General features: G+C 46.6%; 7 protein-coding genes and 1 long non-coding RNA gene across 12 annotated transcripts; 3 read left to right on the forward strand and 5 right to left on the reverse strand.

Moving 5' to 3' along the window:
* Positions 1-795: 795 nt before the first annotated feature.
* Positions 796-4,482, reverse strand: LOC26532072 (polyubiquitin-C-like). The gene is made up of 2 exons (XM_015186086.2): positions 4,345-4,482; positions 796-3,906 (listed from the first exon to the last, which is right to left on the reverse strand). Exon 2 carries the CDS (start codon positions 3,899-3,901, stop codon positions 929-931), a length of 2,973 nt encoding a protein of 990 aa, XP_015041572.2. The 5' UTR covers positions 3,902-3,906; positions 4,345-4,482; the 3' UTR covers positions 796-928.
* Positions 4,483-5,207: 725 nt separating this feature from the next.
* Top3beta (topoisomerase 3-beta) lies at positions 5,208-8,683 on the reverse strand. Its single transcript, XM_001354659.4, has 5 exons — positions 8,132-8,683; positions 7,305-8,052; positions 6,191-7,241; positions 5,716-6,109; positions 5,208-5,644 (listed from the first exon to the last, which is right to left on the reverse strand). Exons 1-5 carry the CDS (start codon positions 8,220-8,222, stop codon positions 5,301-5,303), a joined length of 2,628 nt encoding a protein of 875 aa, XP_001354695.2. The 5' UTR covers positions 8,223-8,683; the 3' UTR covers positions 5,208-5,300.
* A 120-nt stretch (positions 8,684-8,803) lies between these two features.
* On the forward strand, positions 8,804-11,607 carry LOC26532515 (uncharacterized). Its single transcript, XR_004470191.1, has 2 exons — positions 8,804-9,234; positions 9,372-11,607. It is a non-coding gene; the product is annotated as an uncharacterized lncRNA (long non-coding RNA).
* mthl1 (methuselah-like 1) lies at positions 10,615-18,427 on the reverse strand. 5 transcript variants are annotated; one of them, XR_004470184.1, is made up of 4 exons: positions 15,710-18,427; positions 12,729-12,966; positions 11,941-11,942; positions 10,615-11,585 (listed from the first exon to the last, which is right to left on the reverse strand). XR_004470184.1 is itself a non-coding variant. In XM_001354658.4 (2 exons), the coding sequence occupies exon 1, from the start codon at positions 17,788-17,790 to the stop codon at positions 15,712-15,714; it is 2,079 nt and encodes a 692-aa protein (XP_001354694.3). In that variant the 5' UTR covers positions 17,791-18,427; the 3' UTR covers positions 11,492-12,966; positions 15,710-15,711. The 5 variants fall into 5 exon arrangements, 1 of the variants encoding a protein (XP_001354694.3); XR_004470182.1 differs by having other exon boundaries at positions 12,576-12,966; XR_004470185.1 differs by lacking the exon at positions 11,941-11,942.
* Positions 18,428-19,289: 862 nt separating this feature from the next.
* Positions 19,290-22,971, forward strand: Ran (RAN, member RAS oncogene family). The gene is made up of 3 exons (XM_001354657.4): positions 19,290-19,431; positions 21,038-21,546; positions 21,634-22,971. The coding sequence occupies exons 2-3, from the start codon at positions 21,112-21,114 to the stop codon at positions 21,847-21,849; spliced, it is 651 nt and encodes a 216-aa protein (XP_001354693.1). The 5' UTR covers positions 19,290-19,431; positions 21,038-21,111; the 3' UTR covers positions 21,850-22,971.
* A 788-nt stretch (positions 22,972-23,759) lies between these two features.
* On the reverse strand, positions 23,760-24,494 carry LOC4815102 (uncharacterized). Its single transcript, XM_001354656.4, has 3 exons — positions 24,263-24,494; positions 24,032-24,194; positions 23,760-23,969 (listed from the first exon to the last, which is right to left on the reverse strand). Exons 1-3 carry the CDS (start codon positions 24,459-24,461, stop codon positions 23,888-23,890), a joined length of 444 nt encoding a protein of 147 aa, XP_001354692.4. The 5' UTR covers positions 24,462-24,494; the 3' UTR covers positions 23,760-23,887.
* A 158-nt stretch (positions 24,495-24,652) lies between these two features.
* Positions 24,653-26,193, reverse strand: LOC4814727 (uncharacterized). Its single transcript, XM_001354655.4, has 4 exons — positions 26,046-26,193; positions 25,213-25,759; positions 25,002-25,134; positions 24,653-24,930 (listed from the first exon to the last, which is right to left on the reverse strand). Exons 2-4 carry the CDS (start codon positions 25,319-25,321, stop codon positions 24,804-24,806), a joined length of 369 nt encoding a protein of 122 aa, XP_001354691.3. The 5' UTR covers positions 25,322-25,759; positions 26,046-26,193; the 3' UTR covers positions 24,653-24,803.
* A 12-nt stretch (positions 26,194-26,205) lies between these two features.
* On the forward strand, positions 26,206-27,087 carry LOC4815167 (uncharacterized). The gene is made up of 2 exons (XM_001354654.4): positions 26,206-26,819; positions 26,898-27,087. The coding sequence occupies exons 1-2, from the start codon at positions 26,578-26,580 to the stop codon at positions 27,004-27,006; spliced, it is 351 nt and encodes a 116-aa protein (XP_001354690.2). The 5' UTR covers positions 26,206-26,577; the 3' UTR covers positions 27,007-27,087.
* Positions 27,088-27,136: the final 49 nt, after the last annotated feature.

Below are 27,136 nucleotides of genomic sequence, written 5' to 3' on the forward strand. Positions count from 1 at the left end.
CTGAAATTTTTTGACGATTTCATTGGCCGAAAAAATGTTGCTGCAGCAACATGTTTTGAAATGCTTTTTTGACGATTTTCATTGGCCGAGAGAAAAAATCGCGTCGACCCGTTTGTAGTTTGGGTTTGGGGATATTCACCCTAATTCGATATCCAAGTACAGTAATTTAAGTATATAATTTTAAAGTATGGACTGAGACTCATAGTTGTCAACCGGAGGTCCTTACCCGATTCAAGTTCGGCTATCGATACTATCGACTGGATACGAGAGGTGCGCGCCAAATAGAAATTGTTTGAAATTAAATGAATGAAAGGATTTAAATGCAATCTATTGAAATAAATGATACACGTAAGTACGATTTGTGAGCGAAAATTAAAGAACCCAGCGTATGGAAGTTTCTATCCCCATTCTGAGCCTGTCCAGAACTGGAGGGATTGGATTGGCTTGAAACCAGGGCTATCATGCACAACTATAGTTGAATCGGTATTTTTTGACAAAAAAGTTTAAAACAAAATCTTTGTTTGAAAGACAGATCCCATCAGCAGCAGTCGACTTTTTCCGAGGCATTAAAATGACTGTAGAGCAAAGCCTCCCTCAATGCATTAATCTAACTATAAAGCACGATAGCTTCAATCATCCAGCAGCCCTCGATTCAAATTGAACAAATCGATAATCGATTCCAGAGCTGCAGCATCACCTCCAAAATGGGTCGATAGATTTTAATTTCCACCAACAGACAGGATCCTTGCTCCAAATTTCTCATTCCCCCACCCACTACATGTGATCATCAGAATCTTACTAGAACATGCAAATTTAATATTTTGAATTGGTGGATATTACAAATAGAGATTACATTTTATAGAGTTTCAAAGCCAATAAACATAAACTAAACGAATACAAGATCATAATGGTGTTAAGCTGAGAAAATTTATAGAGCGCCGCCACGAAGACGCAATACCAAGTGCAAAGTGGATTCCTTCTGGATGTTGTAATCGGACAAAGTACGTCCGTCCTCCAGCTGCTTGCCGGCGAAGATCAAACGCTGCTGATCTGGGGGAATGCCCTCCTTGTCCTGGATCTTAGCCTTGACATTCTCGATGGTGTCCGAGGGCTCGACCTCGAGGGTGATGGTCTTGCCAGTCAGAGTCTTGACAAAGATCTGCATGCCACCGCGCAGGCGGAGCACCAAATGCAAGGTGGACTCCTTCTGGATGTTGTAATCGGACAAAGTACGTCCGTCCTCCAGCTGCTTGCCGGCGAAGATCAAACGCTGCTGATCTGGGGGAATGCCCTCCTTGTCCTGGATCTTAGCCTTGACATTCTCGATGGTGTCCGAGGGCTCGACCTCGAGGGTGATGGTCTTGCCAGTCAGGGTCTTCACGAAGATCTGCATGCCACCGCGCAGGCGGAGCACCAAATGCAAGGTGGACTCCTTCTGGATGTTGTAATCGGACAAAGTACGTCCGTCCTCCAGCTGCTTGCCGGCGAAGATCAAACGCTGCTGATCTGGGGGAATGCCCTCCTTGTCCTGGATCTTAGCCTTGACATTCTCGATGGTGTCCGAGGGCTCGACCTCGAGGGTGATGGTCTTGCCAGTCAGGGTCTTCACGAAGATCTGCATGCCACCGCGCAGGCGGAGCACCAAATGCAAGGTGGACTCCTTCTGGATGTTGTAATCGGACAAAGTACGTCCGTCCTCCAGCTGCTTGCCGGCGAAGATCAAACGCTGCTGATCTGGGGGAATGCCCTCCTTGTCCTGGATCTTAGCCTTGACATTCTCGATGGTGTCCGAGGGCTCGACCTCGAGGGTGATGGTCTTGCCAGTCAGGGTCTTCACGAAGATCTGCATGCCTCCGCGCAGGCGGAGCACCAAATGCAAGGTGGACTCCTTCTGGATGTTGTAATCGGACAAAGTACGTCCGTCCTCCAGCTGCTTGCCGGCGAAGATCAAACGCTGCTGATCTGGGGGAATGCCCTCCTTGTCCTGGATCTTAGCCTTGACATTCTCGATGGTGTCCGAGGGCTCGACCTCGAGGGTGATGGTCTTGCCAGTCAGGGTCTTCACGAAGATCTGCATGCCACCGCGCAGGCGGAGCACCAAATGCAAGGTGGACTCCTTCTGGATGTTGTAATCGGACAAAGTACGTCCGTCCTCCAGCTGCTTGCCGGCGAAGATCAAACGCTGCTGATCTGGGGGAATGCCCTCCTTGTCCTGGATCTTAGCCTTGACATTCTCGATGGTGTCCGAGGGCTCGACCTCGAGGGTGATGGTCTTGCCAGTCAGAGTCTTGACAAAGATCTGCATGCCACCGCGCAGGCGGAGCACCAAATGCAAGGTGGACTCCTTCTGGATGTTGTAATCGGACAAAGTACGTCCGTCCTCCAGCTGCTTGCCGGCGAAGATCAAACGCTGCTGATCTGGGGGAATGCCCTCCTTGTCCTGGATCTTAGCCTTGACATTCTCGATGGTGTCCGAGGGCTCGACCTCGAGGGTGATGGTCTTGCCAGTCAGAGTCTTGACAAAGATCTGCATGCCACCGCGCAGGCGGAGCACCAAATGCAAGGTGGACTCCTTCTGGATGTTGTAATCGGACAAAGTACGTCCGTCCTCCAGCTGCTTGCCGGCGAAGATCAAACGCTGCTGATCTGGGGGAATGCCCTCCTTGTCCTGGATCTTAGCCTTGACATTCTCGATGGTGTCCGAGGGCTCGACCTCGAGGGTGATGGTCTTGCCAGTCAGAGTCTTGACAAAGATCTGCATGCCACCGCGCAGGCGGAGCACCAAATGCAAGGTGGACTCCTTCTGGATGTTGTAGTCGGACAAAGTACGTCCGTCCTCCAGCTGCTTGCCGGCGAAGATCAAACGCTGCTGATCTGGGGGAATGCCCTCCTTGTCCTGGATCTTAGCCTTGACATTCTCGATGGTGTCCGAAGGCTCGACCTCGAGGGTGATGGTCTTGCCAGTCAGAGTCTTCACGAAGATCTGCATGCCTCCGCGCAGGCGGAGCACCAAGTGGAGGGTCGACTCCTTCTGGATGTTGTAGTCGGACAAAGTACGTCCGTCCTCCAGCTGCTTGCCGGCGAAGATCAAACGCTGCTGATCTGGGGGAATGCCCTCCTTGTCCTGGATCTTGGCCTTGACATTCTCGATGGTGTCCGAGGGCTCGACCTCGAGGGTGATGGTCTTGCCAGTCAGAGTCTTGACAAAGATCTGCATGCCACCGCGCAGGCGGAGCACCAAATGCAAGGTGGACTCCTTCTGGATGTTGTAGTCGGACAAAGTACGTCCGTCCTCCAGCTGCTTGCCGGCGAAGATCAAACGCTGCTGATCTGGGGGAATGCCCTCCTTGTCCTGGATCTTAGCCTTGACATTCTCGATGGTGTCCGAGGGCTCGACCTCGAGGGTGATGGTCTTGCCAGTCAGAGTCTTGACAAAGATCTGCATGCCACCGCGCAGGCGGAGCACCAAATGCAAGGTGGACTCCTTCTGGATGTTGTAATCGGACAAAGTACGTCCGTCCTCCAGCTGCTTGCCGGCGAAGATCAAACGCTGCTGATCTGGGGGAATGCCCTCCTTGTCCTGGATCTTGGCCTTGACATTCTCGATGGTGTCCGAGGGCTCGACCTCGAGGGTGATGGTCTTGCCAGTCAGAGTCTTGACAAAGATCTGCATGCCACCGCGCAGGCGGAGCACCAAATGCAAGGTGGACTCCTTCTGGATGTTGTAGTCGGACAAAGTACGTCCGTCCTCCAGCTGCTTGCCGGCGAAGATCAAACGCTGCTGATCTGGGGGAATGCCCTCCTTGTCCTGGATCTTGGCCTTGACATTCTCGATGGTGTCCGAGGGCTCAACCTCGAGGGTGATGGTCTTGCCAGTCAGGGTCTTCACGAAGATCTGCATTTTGGCTATAGGTGCGAGAAATAGAGAAAAGAAAATTGTAGCTGTGTGCATGTATAGATGTAGCTGTGTGTGTAAATGTGTATCTGTTTCTGTGAACGCAATGGCGCAGTTAGTATGCCTGCGTGGTGACCCATTTTACCGTTTAGCGAAAAAAAGTGTTCTGGTATACACACACACACATATGTACACAGTATGAGAGGTGATTTCTCGATTATAAATGATTTCACAACAATGTCTAATTCGCAAGAATGACTAATCTCGCACTAAAAAAAACAAAGGCTTCAGTGGGTACACACACAAAGCAATGCACGAGAGCTAAAACCTTAGTTTATTTTCCCTGCACTTTTTCTTTGGTTACGACGCCATTTTGGTTGCACTTGAACAAAAGAAAAAAAAAACCCGAACAAAATGTACTTGCCACTATTTCATATCGCATTACTTACCTAATTTACGTTTGCAGCACAATGTATTTTAATAATAAATATATATAATGCGTATTCTTTTTTAATTTAATAATCTTGCACTTTTTGGATAACAAAAACTTGCTCAGGCTTGTGTACTCGACAAAATTTTCACAGCTATTTAGACCAGCTCAGGCGAGTCAGTCCTATTTATACAGGCGAGCAAAGGCGACCCGAGTCGTGCTAGCTCACTCACTCTCAGGCAATTTATGATTTTTCTTATACGTTGTTTGGCTCTGCTGGGTCTTTGTGGTGCACGGAAATATGATCAAAAATTAATTTTTTTCTAAACTCCTGTGTGGGATGAAGGCCAATTGAATTGTCTTGTTAAAAGTCTCGTATTAGCCATTTAAAATAAAATGCGTTGTGCGTCAGTGCAGTCTAGTTGTCTCGCTCACACAGCTAATCGGACCACTTACAACACTGCCCCAAGAATGAATGTGTGTGTGAAAAATATGTATGCATTTGTATATTTTTGGTGTATGTATGTAATTATTATTTCTATATTTCCTTGTGTTAGCAGATTTGTATGTATGTGCATACATCTGATGACGTCTCTTTGTTTGGCGAGTTAAATGACCTTTGTTTCTTTTTACGCCGCATGGGAGATTTTGGTCTTCGCTTTGGTTAACAGTCCCAGAGATAGACCCACACATACACACGTACTTGTAAATATGTTTACATAAGTAGTGGCAGACGGCCAATTCCCCCAATCAATCAATAATGCGCCTGTGTCTGTGTGTGACTAACTGCATCTGGAAGGTTCCAAGTAACCTGCTTCCAGGCTGATGAAACCGCATGCAACACAATCGTCAGCAGCCCCCTTAACAGCCATTAATGTATACAAATTTCGCTTCTTTTATTCGGGTTTCTTTTGTGGTAAATGCAATCTAGAGCCTTCCGTTAGGCCGCGCTATTTTCACAGATGATCGATCCATTTAAACGAAATACGCCGCCAGTTGGGCCATCTTGTCCTTGGGCGGTCCACGTCCACGTCCGCCGCGCCCACCACCCCCACCTCTGCCGCCAGCAGCCGCTTCCCCGCCAGCAGCAACAGCCCCAGCTGCACCAGCGGCACCGCCGCGTCCACCCTTGCCGCCACGCGGTCCACCGCTGCGCACGGGCCTCGAGGCCACAGCCCGATGCTTCTCCACCAGATGTGAAAAGTCGCTGGAACAGAAGACGCAACCGATCTTCTCCTCGGTGCCATCCTTAAACTTTGACTTGTCCGATTTGTACACGACATTCACCTGCTGGGCGCCGCACTCCGAGCACTTGGCCTCTGCAAGAGAAAAGATAGATGTCAGGATCGGGATACCGAAGCTGCTGCTGGTACTGGCACTGTAAACCCACCTTCCACTGTGATCTTTGTGGCCCCCTTGAAGCAGTTGATGATCACGTCGCAGCGATTGCAGCCCAACTTCCAGGTGGGTGCCAGGGTGCTGTCCAGTACAAGGATGCCGGTGGGGCATTCCACGCACCCTGAAATGCCCAGCGTGTTGAGGGAGTGGGGACAGGTGGCATGGGTGCAGGTGTTGCACCCACCCAGAGATGGCATATCGCTAAACGGCGGATGGTTGTAGCAGTAGGGGCAGAAGGGGAACGACTTCCCCTTGACACCCGTCGAGAAGGCCAGCAGCTCGAAATCGTCCAGCGGGCACTTGAACTCGCGATACACCTTCACATTGCCATTGGGCAGGGAGTAGGTCTCATCGCAGTGCGAGCAGTGCAGGCGAGCGGGTTTCGTCTGTTGGGAGGGACAAAAGCAGAAAGGGCAAGATTAAATCTTTTTCAGAATCCACAGGCAGGAGCCCCTGCAGCAACCCACCTGAATGTACTTCATGTAGCGACGACACTTGCCGCAGCGTGAATGTGCCTTCCCCGACTCGGCCAGCGGCGAGAAGGACACCTCAAAAAGGGCATCCATGCTGGCTATATTCTTTACATAATACATAAACTTGAGCTTGAATATGGTGATGGCATGCTGCAGGACATCCTGAAAGTCGGCCGAACCCTTGGCAATCAGCGTCAGCATGCGCTCCACCTCCGAGCGCATTGTGGGCAGCACCAGCTCCGGATCGATCTTCGTATAGCCATGGACCAGCACAATCCCCAGCGTGGTCGGTATCAGCTTGCGTCCGTTCTCGATTCGCACGTAATTGCGCTGGCAAATATTGTTAATGTGCACCGGTATGGAGGCGTCCGTACCGATCCCGTGCTGCTCCATGAGGGTGATAAGCTCTGCCTCGGTTAGATAATCGGGCGGACCCGTTTGACTCTCCGCCAGCCGGACATCGTTGATGGCCACCTGGGTGCCCTGGACGAAGGGCGGCATTGGCTCGTCGCGTCCAAAGGCCAGCCAGGTCATCACCTTGGTGTAGCCCTGATCGAGCAGAACATTGGCGGTGCACGAGAACGTCTCCATGCCCACCTTTAGCTTGGCCGTGGTCGTCCGGTACTTCAGGTCCCGTGACAAGGTGCCCATGAAATGACGACAAATGAACTCGTAGACACGCCAGGTGTCGCGATCAAAGTCGCTGCGGTTGGCCAGCTTCATGGGCGTGATCGGTGGATGGTCGCCGGCATCTTTGCCCTTGCGCGGCGCCTGTATGTCGCCCAGAATCGAGCGAGCCTCGTCCCCAAAGTCACCAGATGGCTGCAGCACGCGCAGCACGGCGGGCAAATCAAAGTTCTCCGGATACTGGTTGGTCTCCGTGCGCGGATAGCTGACATAGCCCTGGGTATACAGACGTTCGGCTATTTGCATCGCCTGGAAGGGCCCAATGCCCAGGCCCGAGCTGCAGATCCGCATCAGTTCGACGGTATTGAGGGCTAGCGGCTTGCTCTTGAACGCCTCCTTGCTGCTGACGCTCTCCACGCTGGCAAAGTAGGAGAAAGTTATGAATGGATTGGTTTTCAGGGATAGCTGATGGCTTCCTTACGTGGCCTCCTTATGCTCCTTGACGCGATTAAGCAGCATGATGGCAATGTCCTTCTTGAACACACGTCCACGACCCCACTCCAGCGTGAATTCGGGCTGGCCGGCAAGCATCTGCAAGTACCAGAAGCTCTCCGGCTTAAAGGTCTGTATATCGTCGTGCCGCTTCACACAGAAGCCCAGGGTGGGCGTCTGACAGGGGCCGTACGAGATGAGTGAGGAGTCCAGGTCGCCATAGCGATCCTGGAAGAACTTCGTTTGGAACCGAGTAAAGGCACAACCGATGCGCAGATCCAGCTCCTGGCGGGCGTCCACAGACTTGGCCTCGTTCTCGTTGGGATGGCCCAGCGTCTCCATGGCCCCCTTGATATCCTTGTCGGTGATGGCCGAAAAGTGAGCCCGATATGTCACCTGCTTGCTATACACGTTGCTAATGACGCCCTGGACAGCGTCCATCACTTCAAAGCAAATGTTCTCGCCCTCCTTGTCGCAATCGAGCCAGAGGACCAGATAATCGCAGCCGCGTGCCTCGTGCGCCAGAAACGTGCGCATATGCTGCTTGGGGCTGGTCTCTTTCTTCTCGGTGGGACAGCCGAAGAGCTGCACAGGGTCCACCTTGTCCCAGGAGTTGTATTTGCTAATGAAATCCAATGACATCACATGGCCGCATACCGACGTCATCCGAAAGTGGACGGTGCCCTCGTTGCGGAAGGTGCCGGTCCACTCGTGGGTGGAGCAGCCATTGCCAGTGCCTAGAAAATACACCAAAAACGTTATAAGCATTAGCCGGGTGCGGCCACAGGGAGTGGCGGACAACTTTCGCTTACGAACCTCTTTTCACCGTACAGCGTCCGTTGGAGAGGATTGTGGCTAGGGAGGCGGCCAGCGAGGGCTTCTCCGCAACCATCAGCACATTCTTCATGGCCTAAATATAATTGATGACTTTTTCGTGAGCTGCGAAGATTCCTCTATTTCCTTCTCTGTCTCGCGCATGGGATGAAGCTGGTTGAGCAGCCGTTTGCCGGTTTTTGACCAAGAGCGGAGTTGAGCGCGGTTTCTTCAGGAACGCCCACGCATGAGCTTTGTTTATGATCAATATAGCCGTTTTACTATATAATTTGTCACATATGCATATATATCTCTGGATTGGATGGGCATTTGGAGCAGACCAGAGCAGGGAATTATGTGCAACAAAAAACAGCACGCTGCGTAAACGAACCCGAGAACGAGACACTTTGGTCAAAAAAACGAGCGGCCGGAACAGTTATTTTTCCTTTTTTTTTTGCTTGACACAAAAAAAAAAGAAGAATCAAACAGAAACGTCGAATCAAAGCGTTTTATTCTAAAAATTTGACATTTGTGTTTTTTTTTTCTTTACGGAGAAAAAACTCTACACGGTACACGACTCCTACACATTTGCTACATAATGGAAGGAAAAATAGGGTGTGGACAAGAGGCAACACGGCCCAGAAAATACAAGGTGATATCTACCCCATTTGCTTAATATACCTTGAAAACGAAATCGGTGAGGGGGTTCATGCGAACTTTGCAATTTGCCTTGGTTGTTTTTGCCTGTTGTCCATACCCCTTTTTACAGCCCATTCAAAATTAGGACACATTTTTTCGTCCCATGAATTAGCACTTATCGGACCTATCGATAAGATATACCAAGAAATGACTCCAGAAATATAGCAATAAAAAAGACCTTAGCCCACTTAACTCCTTTATATTTAAACAGGCGACAACTGGAGCTAAGCCACGAAAAACAAAACCGTTGGTAAATTCTTCATCTTTTCTATTTCCTTACAACAAAAGCAACCAAGATATGTTTCATCGTTTTAATATTTTTGTGGAACTATTTGAATACCCTGGTCGACTATGGGATAATCGTTCTCTGCCATGGTCAGATATCATATTCCATCATTCCGAAAATTGTAAGTCAGTTATATAATCATAAATTTAAAATAAAAAAATTAAATAAACTAAATCTATAGAATTTCAAAAATCGATAGGTCGATTAATGGAATCATTTTTTCTCACTGTGGCGCCATCTGTTCTCACTCTTTTTCAGCTATCTGGCCCGAGATGACAACGGTTATGAGGTTGGGGTCTGGCAGCTCTACATGGCGCATTGCTTTTGAATTTGAATCTGTGTTTGCCATTTGCAATGAAATTTGTCAATTGTTGCAATTTTTCGAATTCCATTGTCTTGCGTGAGGTGTTTCTTTATTTATAGAGTTGATAAAGATATTCAATGCCGGCGCATTTGAAATAATCAACCGGTTTTGCTCTTTCACACTGCCTTAAAGGTTAATTACACCACAAACTGTAAATAAAAGCCACACCTGCGCACTGTGGAATGAAATGGGAAATCTGAGCCTGATTCAAATGGGTGCAGCGATCTATTTAAAAGAATAATATCGGAATGAGCATTCAGAGTAGATTCCATTTCCAAGTGTGACCTATGTAGACTCAAAAATTCAAGGATCCACCCCACTAATTTCTGCAAAACACAATAATTCACGTTGAAGCCAAGTCCCACTGTGCCTGTGGGCTCATTTGCATACAAAAGAGCAAGAGTAGAGTTGACAAACCGCTGGATCAGGGCAATAGAGGCAACGTCTTCGTTATTCTGGGAAAGGCTTAAGCCATTCAGAGCGAAGTCCGTGATCTGATGTGGGTCAGCCCCAAATCTGATCCCTGGCGATCCGGACAATTGAAAGACATTTTCCTGGTTGATTTTGTTCTGTTTGGTTTCATTGATATTTGCCAAAAAGCTTTATTGTACGATAAGTATAAATAGTTTAGTTTAGTTGTTGTTTTTAGTCAATGACAATTGCAAACATCATTTGGATGTTTGCGTATATAGTGTATACATGCATATATGTATTTATGTAATATATTTGCTTGTGTAGAGTATACGTTGATATATCTATCCCTATTTAGCTGCACATGAATGCCAAGTTCTGGCGAGTTTTTCAGTTTCAGTTTCGGTTTCATTTAATTGCCATTTCAGACAATTTCGTTCCGCATGTTTATCTATAAAAATGTTCTCTCTGTGGGCCATAAATTAATAGAATACAACAAGGGAAGAGCCCAGTCGCAGTGGCAGTCGCACGCCTCCAAAAGCGAATTATTGATATATTCCTTATGAATGCCATACATTATATGATAATTATCGTTAAAATACTCTTCTTTCTTTCTCTCTGCGGGGGAAACAATTTTAAATATTTTGCCATGGAGCGCGTTCGCGTTTTGGGGAGGAATCTCATTACGTGCATGCAGACTTGTATTGTATGTGTTTTTTTTTTAGTTCATAAAATTGTATCGTAAAGACTTAGCATCGATCTACAGGCTAGAACTTAGCAATTAGACATTCGTTGTTGGGTTACACGTTGCAGGGATTCGAGTTAAATGGATATATGTAGAGATATATCAGGGCAAATAAAAAAAAAAAAATGATTTTAGGATCTTAGGCTAGTCAATATATGGGTTACACTTATATACAATAGTCGTTAGTATCAAAAATATGCTCTAGATATAAAGTATTCGCTGCCTTTATCAGTTCAGTCATTGGATATCATCATAATTTCAAGTTCAATTCGTTGCTTTGATCCAAAATACTTAAATACATTTAAAATAAGACATATTTTCTCGTTTAGTATATACAATTAAACATATAAACAATTGAATTTTACAAATATGTGTACAATACAAATGGATATATCGCTATGTGGGGGAAAATTAACTTTTGGCCTGAACACTTTGGAAGTTCTCTCTTACATAATACATGCCCGCTTACGCTATTCGATAGTATTCGATAATTACGCACGTTAGACGCGGCAACTAAATATTGTATGCACAAGTTCAGAAATAAATTACAATTAAATAATGGACAAAAAAATAAAATTAAATACAAAAACAATAAGAAATAATAATTGTACTGCTTTTAGTTTCTGTGTGTTTCAGGGATTAAAACATAAAAATACAAGAGGGGAGGGAGGGGTGAATACATTCTGAATTGGGCGCCTCAAAAGGATATAAATCGATATCGATAGTAGGCCGACTAAAAACACTAACGGAACAATGCGATTATAGAGTGTGTGCGCGTGTGTGAGTGCGTGTATGATGGATGGGCTGATCATTGTTTAATTGAACGCGCTTTCCTTTTTGGCATCTGCTGCGCCCACATTTTTTTTCAACCTTTTAACCTTGATCGATCAGTATCGTTGAACTTTTGATGATAAATTTGATTGTGCGCGCGCGCACGCACTTGTGTGTGTGTCTTTGTACAGAAAAAAAAAAAATATTAAGAAAACAATTAGACATACACACATGCACTTATTTGTTTGTTTACGCCTGCGCGAGTAAATAAATTCCCGTTTGTTTAGTTTACAAAAAACAAACGAACTCCAACAAAACAAAAAAGAAATGTTTAATTTAAAACAGATTGCTGCCCCACACATAAAAATAGTGCCAGAATCCACTTGGACGATTGTTAAAGAATGCAAGAATCAAATTATTGAGCAATGCTGAATGACACACACACACACATACACTAATCTAATACAAAGACTGTGGTCTGACAGAGAGAGAGAGAGTGAGAGCAAGAGAGGAAGCGGGTACGTGTGACGCAGCACGTCTAAATCAAATGCCAGCAGCTTTTTTTTGGTGCAATCTTCTCAATGGGAATCAAAATGGAAATCCAAATTCAAACCAGAGCCCAGCATCCAGAATCGACTAATTTAAATGTTAAACAATCTACATGTATGCATGTATTTATATGGACGTATGAATGTGTGTGTGTGTGTTTGTTTGTTCTATCTGCTGGCGGCTGCTGGTTTTCTCACACTTGAGATTTTTGTGAGGCTAGAAAAGCCCCAGCAGAATATCACGAGAGTACAACAAAAATGCCTCAACAATAAATTCCTTGTGGTTGTGCGCTGCATTCAGCAGCAGAAGCAGCGGCGTCAGCGACAGCGGCAGCTGTCCAAGTTCTATTGGAGATCTCCGTGGAAAGAGTAGAAGGAGAAGCAAAACCCCCGTCATTAACAATAGCTCTGCTTTGTCTATTGTGCATTCCTGTTTGCGGCATTTGTACATATGTAGTTTTGCGTTTTGCAACACTTACCCATGTCTGGGCTCAATTCAATTAAAACGTGTTAATCTGACCCTGTCCTGCCCTGTTATCCCCCATCTAACCTACCGTTATGCTGTGCTCAAGTTACATACATTTATATACACATACTCATGTATATGAATAAAATACTCTTACATTTCTTTTGTGTTTAGCTCAAATTGAAGTTGAATACTGAATTACTGTCGGCCATTGGCCGCTACCGCTACCGCTGCCCCTGCTTCTGCTTCTGCTGCCGCCTGTTGGCTGATTTCAAAATCACGCGCAAGACGGTCACACACATACACTCACTTTTACACACACTCTCAAACACATAGACAATTAGCTGGGCCGGTCAATGCGCGTGCTTGAATGTTGGTTACGCTGTTGCTGCTGCTGCTGCTGCCGTTGCTGCTATTGCGCAAGTGTGCCTCGGATACGATACTACGGTTCCCCAGCTCCATTGCCATTATTTTCGTTGGACTCGGGATGGGATCGAAAGGGGGAGGGGGTTTACTTTCGCATTGTCGCTCGTCTCGTCTCCAGTTGTCTGCAAGAGAAATATGAAATAAAGAAAAAAGGGCAAAAATAAATAAAAATACAATTGCAAGTATGCATGTGTGTCTATATGTGCACATATACAGTAATGCGCCGCCTGTTTCCTTCTCACTCTGACGGAATCAGATGACTGCGACGGCGACGTTGGAGCCGCAAATTAAAAAAATAATGCCTTTGCGTAAAATGTAAATGGGCCACATTGTAATTATAACTTGAAAAAAAAACCAACAAAAAAAAAACTGCAGAACGTTCAAATTAAAAATTGCCGCTAAACTCAATTAACGGGAGGCATATACTATATACGTATGTGTGTGTGTATGGGTGCATATGCATTTTTATGAAATTTTTGATAATTTGTAAGAATTGAAACAGGAAAGAATTCATTAGGCACAAACACACACACACACACACGCACACAGCACTTCTGTGTGTGTCAAACGATGCGCTGCCCCCATCCTTTCATTCATGCTTTTGCTTTCGTTCTTCCCTGTGCATCCTGATGCCCATAGAAAACTCCATTGGAAGCGATTCAGCGATTCCAATGTGGACCACGAGAGCCGTGACCGGTGCTGGAATGAGCGTGACGGGGACACGTTGCCCGGGGATTATGCAAAAGAAAAGAAATTGCACAGCAGCTGCAATTTCCACACGCACAAAATACACACACACAACCATGCGTATACATGTACATACATACATACATGCCTGCGTGCAAGAGCAAAAGCAAAAGCTATCTACAGTTTGAGAGGAACTACGATCGTCAGGTCACAGCATCAGCAGCAGCGTGAGCCACAGTTTTGAGGGGCTTTTGTACGAATTATTCGATTGCATAACCCCCTCTAAATGGGCCCATGGGCCCAAAAACCCAACGTCCGTCTGTTTTTTTTGTTTGTTTTGTTTTCTCTTTCGGCCATATATTTTTGGGCCGGGCAAAACCTCAGCGCGACACGGACCCCGGACACACAGTCACCGACGGCATTGGCATCTGTTTCTTAAAGCCAGATCACACAAAAGTGACGTGAAACGAAAAAACCAAACTAAAAGGGGCAACACACATTACGATTGCGGGTATTACGACTTTCCCATACCCTCTAGTTCGGGTTCCAATTGGAAAAACAAAAAAGAATGGCCTTAGCTTTCTACTGTGTCGACCCTTTACCAACACTAGTTTAGCTTTTATCTCTGTCTTTCAAAGTAGAATGGTCTTGAAGTGCAATGGAATATATAGTCCTCCTTAAATGATGGTTTCGCTATCACTTTGAAGATATTTCCCAAAAATTCTGCCTTCTCTAGCTTTTAACATGTGTTTTCTTAATTTTCTGCAAAATGTATGTGCTGTTTCTCTGGCTCTTACATAGTCTCTGTCTCTCCTCCTGGCAATATGTTCTTTCTCAAGTATTTTTTTATAGACTCTGCAAAATGTGTTGTTTCTGGTTTTTTTATAGTAGTACTACAGAATATCTGCTAAAGGTAATTTCTCCAGAATTTATAGTAACTTGGAAACATGTGGTGTGGTTTTGGTAGTTCGTTCTAATAGTTTCCAACCAAATATGGTTTCTTCGCTCCCGTCTTGCCGCCTATCACATGGATCTGAACGAACCCAAAAATACCCTTACCTCTGAATACTGGAATGAGATGGGATGGGATGGCGTTTACTTTGGCTCATTTGCGATGTGTCAAGACCACTTGAGACGGCGGCTGAAGCGGTGCTTATCACATATTTGACGCCCGCCGATGCCGATGCCGATGCCGGTGCCGTTGCCGCCGCCGGTGAGTCCAATTTAAACTCAATTTTCAATTTTCCCTTTCCTCCAGATGCAGATACACTGGCATACATTATCTCCATGTGCTTGTGTGTGTGTCAAGGGTTGCGCCGTTGATTATTTTATTATTTTATGGCCATGTGGAAATCTACAGGAAACAGAGAGCCTGAACTCGAAACTCTGACCCAATACCCAAACGCTGTTTGTCTTCGTTTTCCCAAAAAAATTTCCACCGAACAAAACGTGGCAGCATTTTCACTTTATGGCCATTTCTCAAGTGCCCAAAAACGATGCCAAATCGCTTAATCGTAAACTTGGCGCATGGCTGTAAATGCAGGCAAACTGTAGGCCAGGGCCAGGGGCAGGGCCAGGCCACACAGTAAGAACCGAACCCTGGCGCAAAGGGTATAATAAAACCCAGCCCAAAACAAAACCAAATGCTTGACAATGAAAACGTGTTGGACTTTTTCTCTGACAGGCGCCGCTCTCCGCTCCGCTCCGCTCCTCTGCTGTGCTGCCTGCTGGGAGATATCTGGGTAAATCTTATGCGAATCTCATCCAGGAATCCCATGGCGATTCCACGTGTAAAAGAAGGACTGTTCCTATGACTAAAATTTGCTAGGTCAGGATTAATCCCTCGTACGGAGCAAATCATAGCCCCCATATCTATAATCATATTATAGATCAATAAAGGCTACAATTTGGTCAACGAAAAGAGCCAAAACCATAGCATTTATAGCATTATTGCCTCTCTTTAGGTATATTTGAAGGGGATTATCTTTTGAGAGTTCTTCAGACAGAGATTTTGGTAATTTTTATCTCAGCATTGAGTCAATAGAAAGCTTGGAAACCGACCAAAGACCCGAAACATCGGCATATATGTACACATGTACATATCTCTGTTTGCACCACAAAATCTCCCTATCGCTGTGTGTTATCTGCTATCTGTCGCTTATCGGTCGATCCACTTACCTTTAGCAAACGGTTTCCATCTTCGCAGTGGGCGGAGGCATTGTGGGGTTCGTTGTTGTCGTCGTTGGTGGAGCTGTGGTGGCATCGCCACTTGGTGGGGAGAGACTGCTGGGGGCCGTCGAGCTGGCCGAGCACTGCATCGTGGTGGTGTTTTGGGTAAACTCTGTCCCGCAGCCGGCCATCGAGGGCAGGCCCTGGGAGCTGCTCGAGTGCTGGACCCCATTGGTGGTGTTGGTGATGTCGTGACGGAGCCGTGGACAGCAGATGCGCCGGCAGGCGGTCCACACCTGCGGCTGGCATCCCACCACAATGAAAATGAAGACACCCTGTAGGGCATTGATCAGATCGGTAACGAACCAGGCGCCATGGGGCCCGCCCACCAGCCACGACATAATGTCCGCTATCCATGTGACGCCCATAACGACGACCAGCTTGAGGCAGACCTTGCCTAGGGCTGACTTTTCCGTGGACGACTTGACATCGTCCCGCTTCCACAGGCCGCAGGTCAGTTGGTGGGTGGTGGAGATGAACAGGGCAATATTGGCGCACAGCAGCAGCCCAATGGGTCCGTAAAAGTAGGCAAAAATCGAGACCGATCGATTGTCGAACCAGCAATAGAGCTGCCCAAAGCCCGGCCTCAGCAGCGTCGTCTCCGGCAGCTGGTCCACACAGGCGGCTATCGTTGAGATCAGCAGGGGCACGCCCCAGGCGTACACGGAGTAGAGGAGTAGTCGCAGTGCCTCCTGATTCCGTTCGAGGGAGCTCGGCCGAAAGTCCCGGAACGTCCACCAGATATTGAAGCACATCGTGTTCAGCCAGAAGAAGGCCGACAGGAAGAAGAACTGCATGCCAACGGCCAGCAGCAGACAGGCCACGGATCCCGGCATCAGCGAGGTGTTGAGCTCCTCAATGGCCAGCAGCACCTTGCCCACCAGTAGGCAGAAGACGTAGCAGATCTGACAGCGCCAGTGCAGGGCATGATGGACGGCGGGCAGCATAAAGCCAGCCACCAGTGTGGCCGCCAGAAACACCACCGAAATGAGTATGCCGCCGGTTAGTACGGCTTTCTGTAGTCGCATGCCCGAGCTTTGGCCATCCTCGTCCAGTCCGCTAGAGCCCCCATCCTGCCCGTCGCCGTGCTGGGCGTTTGAGAAGTGATGCGAACAGGCAATGATTTTCACCTCTCCCTCGCGTTGCGTGTGCTCCAGGCAGTACTGGCTGGCACTGAGATTCGTGTGATGCGACAGCCGGATCTCGCCCGAGGAGCGATTCAGCTGAGCATCGCGCCAGTCGCCGGCAATGGCATAGCCGACATTGGCATTTGCATTTGCATTGATGCCTACTCCTACGCTCACGCACTCGGGCAGGCCGTAGCTGGTCTGATAGCTGCCCTCCGGTAGTTGCGGGCCCAGCCGGAGCTGGCCGTCGGTGGGGGGACTGGGCTGCAGGTTACAGGTCTTGAGGCTGGTGTCGTAGCTGCCCCACTTGCCACAGCATTTGCGCATGCGCAGCGTGGCAGGCTGCGTCACCAGGGATGCGGCTGCTGTCTCGTTTCCCGCTGCAAGGGCATTCTCTCGATTGATTGCTCCTGCCGCGGGCGCTTCCAGGCAGACCAACGCCACGTCCCGATCGACGCAATAGTTTTGTGGCTCCACCAGTATCAGGCGTTCGCGCACCGACAGCGTGCCATTGGGGAAAATGAAGGCATTGCCCAGCCGACTGCTAAACAGCTCCAGCTGCTGCTCCTGGCAGACGGGTCGCACGTGGGCGGTGAACTTCATGAAGCGGGGACTGGCGCCGATGGGCTCAAAGAAGCGCTGCTGCTGTATGAGATACACCATGGGCACCCACAGTTCCGAATTGCCGGCTATGCAGGAGCGGGTGGTGGCATTCAGATACTCCCCCAAATGGCAGCATTTGTTGAGCTTCACGCGGGGCGGCGGTCGTGCCGGCCCAGGTGCTGTTGTGCTGCTGCTGCTGCTGCTGCTGCTGGTCTCTTCGGGGGGCAACTGCTGGCCAAGCAGGGCTCCGATGAGCAATAATGTGATTAGCAATTGTATGCTAAAGTCTTTGATGGCCATGATGAGGCGGTTGCTTGGCGATGAGGCGATGACGATGTGTTTGTGGATTGTCGGGTGGGGTGCGGTGGGGTGGGGGGTCAGTGTCAGTGTCTCTGTTAACTTGTCTTACTGGCTAGCACGCACATCCACATCTAGTTCTTCTTCTGCCACTTGTCCTCCTTTTTGGTTCACGTTCACGTTCTCGGGCAACGCCACTCACAGATTGTTAAAGAAGCCTCTTCCATTGCGGAATAAAACACAATAATATATCATCGTTTTGCATGGCTTCTGCGGGGGTGCAGCAGTAAGTAGGTGGATCCACAGATCGGTCCACATTCGATTCAAGTACGCGACGGCACACACACACTCATTATTCGTCGTCTCCGTTTCGCTTCGGCAAAGAACAATTTTCACTTTTCTTCTCTTTTGCTACTGTTTCTTTGATTTTTCTTTTCTTGTGGCCCAACGTAAACAAAATTAAATTTCACTTCTGCAATATAAATATCACGCTAGCCTAGCTGAACGAAAAAAATACGAGTCGAATTGAGCAGATGATGCTGTTCGTTTTTAGCTGATTGCTGTTCTCTTGTGGTGTGGTGTGGAAGCGCGTTCAAGATAAAACTAATGTTTTGTTAGGGCTAGTGTTGTTTAATAACAACGTTCGCGTCGTTCACAGGGACTTATCGATACGTATCGATAAAACACATATCGACAAATTTCCAAATATATCGTCTTATACTGACGATTTATTTGTATTCAAGTTCCACCATATTCCACGTTTCTTATATTCGGCTGAATATTACTCGCTAGCTAGGATTCTCAGCTGTGCGCTCATAATTTCTTATGATTGATAAATCAGTTTCCTGAAAGACTGGCTAATTTTAAGTACTCCTTTTTAGTTGATTGATTATAAAATAAGGCTTTAACATAAACAACAATTCATTTGTTCATAGTAACTGCATTCTAACTACACACTTGCTACATATTAACTACATTTGTATGTAATTATAAAAAGCGACACCTGATGTTTGACCGTCGTTGTCATAAGACTATCGAAGCGCCAGTGTGCAAAACCACCATTATCCACCTTTTCCGACATTTTTGAAAAGGTTGAGATTTGGCGGAGATTTCTCTGTGCATTGTCATCCTCCAGGCGACACAGCATGCAAAATAATAGTTCCTGCTCGCTTTCATACAAAATTTGAATTTTTAACTGACTTTATTTGTAACCAAGCACATTGCAGTGCACATCTGGTCACACTCTGCCCCGAGCGAAGTTTGTGGTACTTATTGTCGATAGGCAGAACAGGAAGGAAGAAGGAACAGGAAGAACGTACAAACAGAAATTTTTTCCTCTGCTTAGCTCAAGTTGTTCATCTGTTGAAATAAAGCGGGGCTTAAGTGGTTTAACGTGAGCACCAGGGTGACCGTTTACGGTATATTTTCGGTATTTTTTAACGTCGAAATTGGAATGACGGTATATTTGTATAGTATGTCGGTATATTAATCAATTATTGTTGGTATATTTAATTTTATTTCTGAGCTTCAGACGGCATATTTTATAAATAAATCGGCGGTCACACTAGTAGAGTGGGAGAACGGTGCGTGCGTGCGGTGAAATTTTTTTGCTGGTGATAAAAAGTATCAAACCGAAATAAACATGTAAGTAGAAAATTTAAGCTTGCATTTTTTTTCTTTACGCAACAAGCTTGTGAAAAAGAACTGAGGCGCACGGCCGGCTGGCTGCAAGTCTGGTGATGGCGGCGCGTCGGTTTTTTTTTCGGTATTTCGGTGTGATTAGCCATTTATTTCGTAAAATAGTTCTTGCAAATGGCAGCGCACCGGCTTTTTGTTGCCTAGCTTAGCGTTTTTTCCTCGTCGTTCTTCTTCCCCTATCCCTTTGCTCATTTTGGGTGCTCCGCTGGTCCGGCGTCAGGCGACGTGGAGCCGCCTTTAGAGCCGCGTGTTGGCACCAAAATGTGTGTGCATGTGCGTCCGGGTCGGACCTGGTCAGTGGAAAGGTACACCACTAAGCGGCATATAGTCTCATTTGGATGGGCTAGCATAAAGAGCACTTTTTTCATTCCGCCGCATTGGCAACTGCTATTTATCGCACCCAAGATTTTGTGAGGTTAAACATGATTTGCAAAAAAAATTTGAAATTTGCGTCATATTTGAGACCGAAGCTGGCGCATGTGTCGGCAGCAAGAGCGTCGACAGCGGCGGCGTCTGGCCGGCCCGTTCGTCTGTGTGCGAGTCTGTTCGGGTGTGTGCGCTAGCATTTGTTATTTCGTCGATTTTTTTTTTATTGTGAACATATCAAATGCGCGTCCGTGGTTTGTATTTTTCAGTGGAATAGTCGTCGCAATAGCAATCGAAACGCTTGTGGAAACCAGAGTGGCATTATTTCAATAAATTTTTTTCTGCCGGCCTGCATTTTGGCGCGCTTTCTTTGCGTCCATGGCTGTGCTTGGTGCATGTTTGTGAGAGAGTGGACGGTGGAGGAAGAGGTATATGCAGCATGCAGCATGCTACACTAATGGAAATGTAAAATTCAAGTTTGTAGCTTTTTGAAAACAATTTTTGTTTTCTTATTTTGTTGGTGGGATTAGAGCATTTTCAGCGATGACTTCTTGTTTTGAATTGGCAGTGAGTATGTGTGTCCAGTCTTGCATTTATTTGCGAAATACAAATCTACATATGCATGCATATGTTTTTACGTGTGTGTGCGTGTTTGTTCATGTGTAAGTAGGATTTCAATTTGCCAAATATTTTCTTCCGTATTTGGGCATACGGGCCTGCGTTGCGTGTATGTGTGTTTTTGTTCTTTGTGCGTAATGGAATTTTTGTCTTACAACAGTTATTCGGTGGTGTATACCTGCCTGCCCTCTCTCAGGGATAGCAGCAGCAGCAGCTGCCTGCAGTATCTCGTTCTCTTTCTGTCTCTCCCTCTGCTCTAAGGAATATGTGCCCTGCTGCTGCAATCTATCGGGCTCCCTCTCGCACACACACTCGTGTGCTGGCTTAGCAACAGCTGTTTGCTGTCCTTGGCGGGCTTTGCTCGCATCCGCTGCCACTGCGTCATATTTTGCTCGAACCCACATCAGGACCCTGGCAATCAGTCGCGGCGCGCTCGGCAAACTACGAACACAACTCCACTCCAGTCCGCTTCCAAAGAAACAAACTACCAAATGCCAAATAATAATAATTAAAGGAATAAACAGATTTGAAAGAGGTGTTATAATATCTTTCCTACTACCGCTTACAGCTATCGCCGCTCGAATTGCGTGGAAAACTTATTCAGCGTTATTCACTTGAAGCGTTAAAAGAGCAACATACGAAATGGCTCAAGAAGGTCAAGATATACCAACTTTTAAGTGCGTGCTGGTTGGAGATGGCGGTACTGGCAAGACCACGTTCGTCAAACGCCATATGACTGGCGAGTTCGAAAAGAAGTATGTGGCCACATTGGGCGTGGAAGTCCATCCTTTGATCTTCCACACCAATCGTGGTGCCATCCGTTTCAACGTCTGGGATACAGCCGGACAAGAGAAATTCGGCGGTCTGCGTGATGGGTACTATATTCAAGGACAGTGCGCCGTTGTTATGTTCGATGTGACCTCCCGAGTTACATACAAGAATGTACCCAACTGGCACAGAGATTTGGTGCGTGTCTGCGAGAACATTCCAATAGTTCTCTGCGGCAACAAGGTGGACATCAAGGACCGCAAAGTCAAGGCCAAAAGCATTGTCTTTCATCGTAAAAAGAACCTCCAGGTGAGTAACCAGAGCCGAGCGCTGACCTGACCCTCTCTTCGTTGTCACTTATTCATGGCCTTATCCTTGTTCTTCTGCTCCACACAGTATTACGACATTTCGGCCAAGTCAAACTACAATTTCGAAAAACCATTCCTCTGGCTGGCACGCAAATTGGTTGGTGATCCCAACCTAGAGTTCGTTGCCATGCCGGCACTGCTGCCGCCAGAGGTGAAAATGGACAAGGACTGGCAGCTGCAGATCGAGCGTGACTTGCAGGAGGCCCAGGCGACCGCCTTGCCCGATGAGGATGAGGATCTTTAAGCGAGAAGCGTATTTAAAATAGTTAACTGAGAGACGGCCGGCCTACACACACACACACAAAATAAACACATACCAACCGCAGCAACAACCACAACCACTATCACACACACACAGCCTACACACAACACACAAAAGACGGCTGGAGTGCCAGGAAAAACGTAACCAGCGGCTCCTCTACCCAGTGATGCATCCACAACAGTTTTGGCAGCAGCGGCAACGAAACAATAACACCAACTCAACCAGGATCCAGAACACAGGATCAGCAGCAGCACCTCCAACAGCAACACCTCCAACAGCAGCACCTCCAACAGCAGCACCTCCAACAGCAGCACCTCCAACAGACACAACACAACAGCAGCAGCACAGCCGCCAATCGGTTGGAGACGCACCTTTTTTCGTGGAGCACAAAAGCCGTGCAGTCTTCGCAACACCACCAGCTACACTGTCCCTTCCCGTTTTCCAATTAGTCGCTCCATAAAAATAAGTGAACACTTTTTTTTTTATAATGATTAAATATTGTTTTGCCCTGGAGCTAGTAACTGAAAGCACACAAAAACAGAAGAAAACACGAAGCATAAAAAAGAAGTTGTCAACAAAAATAAAGAAATACGAATTTTTTGATTTTGTGTGTCTGTCTGTGTACCACTACTACTACCACCACTCCAATGCTATAATACTATCTAATAATATCATTTCGAAAACAACAGCCCAAACAAAACAAAAAACATTCAAGGTATAGTCGTCTTCTATATCAATGTAAATGACGGACAAACAGAAAGAAACTAAGAGAATAGAGAAGGAAGAAAGGCGAGAGGCGCACCCGCATCCGCATGGAAACGAGCGAGAGAGCAGAGCAACGCCGTAGTTGTAGTAGTAGTAGTAGACCGTAGACCGTAGATGTCGGCGTAGGCGCTGGGAAAAGAACTGAGTCGAAATGAAAGAGAGAAGAGAGCCAGAGTCGCCAGCTTAATCCTCTCCAAATGTTATTAATCTAAGAAACTATGAAAAATAAAACACAAAAAACCTTCAAACAACAAACAAACAAAAAGAAAAAGTTGAAAAACAAACGTTTTGGTATTGTATGGAAAAAGATGAGTAAATAAAGGAAGAGCAACGCCACAATTCAAGCGGAATTTTTATTTTTATTAAACGTAACCGCTCTCTTATTTGCTATATATCTATATCCAGCAGGGCTAACACGTCCCTAGAGTACTGTGCAAGAGAGAGTTGAATATTTGCACAGGACACAAGCTGTAATACCGGTCCCCCAGGAAACGTGGCATTAATCGTCCACCAAGGGTCAACAAGACAATGTTTTAGACTAAGTTTACAATAAAAAGCCTATGAGATTCAGTTCAAGAGTTGAAGCATGAATCCACAGTACTCATACGCATACCCTTTGAATGCGTTCGATCATTACCGAGTCCTGCCTTCAGTCGGATTCGAAACACCCTGAACCACTTGAAGCCGAATCGGAGCACTGCGGGGACTAATATCGGCCAATTTCGAATGCAGGTTTCTGAAGTGATTCGTCCTATATTATGGAGAAATCCTTTTTAATCTGCTTTCTCGTTCTCTTTATCAGGAAAAAGCAAAGTGGAACCGAACTCTTCGGATCTAACACGGTAAAAATGACGAGAGCTATGACGGAAGTTATCAGAAAGCTGAATCGCTGATTCTAAATAACCGAAACGCTTCGGTTTCCCGTTCATTGAGGACTCTAATACGTAGATGAAGAATATTGTAAGGGCAGCCAAGCCTCAACGAAGCTGAGAACGAGTGCAGCGAACAATTGGAAGATTATTATAGGCGCACCACTGGCTATGAATTCGAGATTTAATTTCTTATATCGGGCTGTCACACAGCGACAGTTAGGTTTTTGGGTCGGGGGTTTATATTGAGATATCCTCTATCGTTTCATTGCAGTTTATTCATTAAATATTCGATTCTTTAGGATATGTTTGTGGTGAGTATTGGTATTTTTAGAATTAGAAGAAGGCCAAGAAAATAATCATAGATACTTTGTGCTCCTCTAGATCTACGGACACTTGAGACAACAGGCTGGAAAGACGCCCGTGAAGCGATCCTTATTGGCACAGGTGATCTTGTGCTGGACGCAGCTGAAAGAAACCAAGAGTATTATAGTACTACGTATAGTACTTGGCTGAAGCCAAGCACTTACTCCTCCACGAGTATCTTGAAGGTGTCCGTACAGATGGCACGCTTCAGGCATTTGCCATCCTGACCAAAGTCCACATAGTCCTGGCCGCGCTTCAGGAGCGGCAGATACTTGAGGAAAATGGTCTCATCCTCGGAGTTGCGATATGTGCACACCGGTTCGCTGGCTAAATGGGGGATACACAACACATCGGATTGGATTGGAGACGAGAATAATAGTTTCACTGGCTCTCACCCGCTTCTACGGTGGACGGGAGTAGCATCACTAGCAGCAGCACGGCGGAGGAGCCAAAAAATATCGAAACGGCGCTGGTACGCATCTTGGGAATGTGGAAGCGAGACTGAAACGATGGCGAGGCAACCAGTTTCCTATTTATAGTTTGCACTTTCGTTGGGTTCTTTATGTGTGTTGAAGCAGAAACTGTCATTTGCATATTCCCAGCGGCTCTACGATCATCATCGTACGATGATGATTGGTCCCCAGTGGGAGGCAGACTGCGAGCAGAGCAATTCAGAAGCGACGAGACGAGATCAGACCCCATGCCAGGCTTGCTAATTGTGTAATTGTTCAGATTGTGCAACGCCATTATTATAGAGACTATTGTACAATTTAAAACTCTCAACCTTTTAACAGGCGTAAATCGAATTTTATTCCCTTAGATACGTGTAGCGTACCTTGTATGGAAAGCATAACACATGATTAATAATACTACTAAATACGATCCATTGCTGGAGCACACAACCTTCAGTTCAACGGGCGCTCATCCAGATCCGGCCTAGATGTAGTTGCTCTCCGGCTCCTGCTCCTGGCAGATCAGCTTGGGACAGCAGTCGGGGAATGTGCGCCGCATATCGCTGGCAATTTTACACCTTTCGTTGGGCACCAGGTTATGGCGGCCGCAACTGACAAACAAAAAAAAAAAACGATGCTTAAATATATGTACATACATAAGTATATTCTTTTGAATACTTACTATCCAATTTCGAGGACATAGTCCGGCCGACAGTAGATGGATTGGCAGTAGCCCTCGCGGTTGATCGGCTTGTAGGACTGCTTTTTGGGTATCGCTTGATTCAGTTCTTCGTAATAGCACTGCCCAGGATAATCTGCGGGGGGGATAGTTGAATGTTGAATGGGTGGGAGTGGCACTAGGGGCTGTCTGGGTACCCTGATTGGAGTCTAACCTGGATGCACGGCATTGCCGCGGTACGTCACATCGCCCCAGGCCACGCCACAAATGGTTAGGAGCAGGAGCAAAGTATGGCAGCGGAGTCCTCCTCCGGCTGGCATCATCAGTGTTTGTAGTAAGCGAAAAGCGAAACAAAAGAAATCAAAAGAATTCCCGACCTGGGCTCTTGTGCGCTGTCCGTGCGACTGAGTCAATTAAAATTAATTGTTGTTGCTTTTATATAAAATTAATATTAAACATTGTATACTGTCTGTGTATCTTCGCCTCTCTCTCTCTGTGTGTGTGTGTGTGTGTAGATAGCATCTGTAGCGCTGTGGCTTTTGTTTATCCGACGACTTAAGGCGTCCTCCGCTCTAGCTCTAGTTTAAATTAATTAAGCCAGCCCCAGGCCCTGAAAGCGAGAGTGCGCGGGGCAGTACGGTTCCGTTGAATCGCTTTGCTTGGTGTCGTGCTGCTGCTGCAGAGCGAGGGGAACGGGGCACGATACATCCATGACAGTTAAGTGACACGGTTCGAGAAACTGTGGCAAGGTTGCTGCGCCGCTAAAAATGATCCAAACATACGAAATAAGTACAATGCTCGACAAAATACAATACAAGAAAAAAAGGCCTAGCCTCGATAGTCGAAGTTTTTGATACTCGATATACAAACATACGTTATGTATGTATGTTTGTATGTACACACTGCAATCCCATGAAGAATGTTTACATTATAATATCCTCTCTCCAAGGGTATCAAAATACGTATGGGACTTTGATTACTTGAATTTCGCCTATCCCCACATGTAATGCATATATTTATGTAAATTAAATGGGATTTACGGCTTACCCTGCATTTGCATTAATTAACAGTAATCGAGTGAAGATACCGAGAGAGCGAGACCGCAGGAGGAGAGCGTCTATTGCATACAACTATAGCTTTTCCAACAACAACGCTGCAAATGCACCGTTTAGGAACTGCTTTCGATGACATAAGAGATCGATAGACTAACAATACGGTCGATAAATACACTTTGTTTTGTTTACATTTTTGTATTATTTCTTCCATTCCAGCAAGTGCTCCCTACCAATTAATTGATTGGCCGGCCACTCATTAAAAACGCCTTAATTTCCTTTTCATTTTTGTACATTGATTTTGATATTGTTATGCACTTCCTGCAGCCGCATCGCTTCAAGAGCAAGACAAACCTTAAATAAATCAATCGACAACGGCAATAGGAAACCTTATATGATTGCAAAGTACTACATCCATATATATATGTATAAGCCCCCAGAGCTGATAACAGAGCCCTGTCCGATGTAGCTGCCCTTATAAGCGGCCGATCGGCTGTTGGACAGCCAAAAATCAGAGCAACGAAACCATGAATGTGCTGCTATTGCCGACCGTCTCCGTGCTCATCCTGCTCCAGCTGTCGTTGGTCAATGGCAATGGGTTCAGCACCCAGTATCGGGGACACACACAACACCCCACACTGGCCGAGCATTGCTACTACGAGGAGCTGGATCTGGCGGTTCCGCTCAATGGCGAAGTTCTGCCGGTGAATCATAAGGACTACTGTGTCAAGGTCCTCTGTGCCGATGATTACCTACTGATGATAAAACAGTAAGTGCAATGCTGGCTGTCTGGCCTTCATCATTCATGTTTTACACACAGCTAACGTTCGATTTGCTCCATCTACAGCTGTGAGCCGCAACCTTTTCCGCTTCCTGGATGCCGACTTTCGTCCGGTAACTATGCGGTACAGTTCCCCGAATGCTGTCCGCAGCTAGAGTGTCCCAGTCACACGTAGTCGATTGACGTGCTTACGTATTTACTTTGTTTCTTAAGTGAGCCTAAATCTTTGAAATATATTATTATGGCATGAAATCAGTTTGATACACCCATTGACCCTTGACCAATATACTGGGGGAATATAATCT

This window comes from Drosophila pseudoobscura, chromosome X (genome assembly GCF_009870125.1).
Source record: "Drosophila pseudoobscura strain MV-25-SWS-2005 chromosome X, UCI_Dpse_MV25, whole genome shotgun sequence".
NCBI classification, from domain to species: Eukaryota; Metazoa; Arthropoda; class Insecta; order Diptera; family Drosophilidae; genus Drosophila; species Drosophila pseudoobscura.

Bases quoted from the DNA above. Each gene is read 5' to 3' on its own strand.
- LOC26532072 (XM_015186086.2), bottom strand. From the start codon at position 3,901: ATGCAGATCTTCGTGAAGACCCTGACTGGCAAGACCATCACCCTCGAG.
- Top3beta (XM_001354659.4), bottom strand. From the start codon at position 8,222: ATGAAGAATGTGCTGATGGTTGCGGAGAAGCCCTCGCTGGCCGCCTCC. The intron at 6,110-6,190 runs GTGGGTTGCTGC...CCCTCCCAACAG, and splicing joins GCTACATGAAGTACATTCAG to ACGAAACCCGCTCGCCTGCA. The intron at 5,645-5,715 runs GTGGGTTTACAG...TTTCTCTTGCAG, and splicing joins CACAAAGATCACAGTGGAAG to AGGCCAAGTGCTCGGAGTGC.
- mthl1 (XM_001354658.4), bottom strand. From the start codon at position 17,790: ATGGCCATCAAAGACTTTAGCATACAATTGCTAATCACATTATTGCTC.
- Ran (XM_001354657.4), top strand. From the start codon at position 21,112: ATGGCTCAAGAAGGTCAAGATATACCAACTTTTAAGTGCGTGCTGGTT. The intron at 21,547-21,633 runs GTGAGTAACCAG...TGCTCCACACAG, and splicing joins ATCGTAAAAAGAACCTCCAG to TATTACGACATTTCGGCCAA.
- LOC4815102 (XM_001354656.4), bottom strand. From the start codon at position 24,461: ATGCAAATGACAGTTTCTGCTTCAACACACATAAAGAACCCAACGAAA. The intron at 24,195-24,262 runs GTGAGAGCCAGT...TCCCCCATTTAG, and splicing joins CCCGTCCACCGTAGAAGCGG to CCAGCGAACCGGTGTGCACA. The intron at 23,970-24,031 runs GTAAGTGCTTGG...GGTTTCTTTCAG, and splicing joins TTCAAGATACTCGTGGAGGA to CTGCGTCCAGCACAAGATCA.
- LOC4814727 (XM_001354655.4), bottom strand. From the start codon at position 25,321: ATGATGCCAGCCGGAGGAGGACTCCGCTGCCATACTTTGCTCCTGCTC. The intron at 25,135-25,212 runs GTTAGACTCCAA...TCCCCCCCGCAG, and splicing joins CGGCAATGCCGTGCATCCAG to ATTATCCTGGGCAGTGCTAT. The intron at 24,931-25,001 runs GTAAGTATTCAA...TTTGTTTGTCAG, and splicing joins TATGTCCTCGAAATTGGATA to TTGCGGCCGCCATAACCTGG.
- LOC4815167 (XM_001354654.4), top strand. From the start codon at position 26,578: ATGAATGTGCTGCTATTGCCGACCGTCTCCGTGCTCATCCTGCTCCAG. The intron at 26,820-26,897 runs GTAAGTGCAATG...CTCCATCTACAG, and splicing joins TACCTACTGATGATAAAACA to CTGTGAGCCGCAACCTTTTC.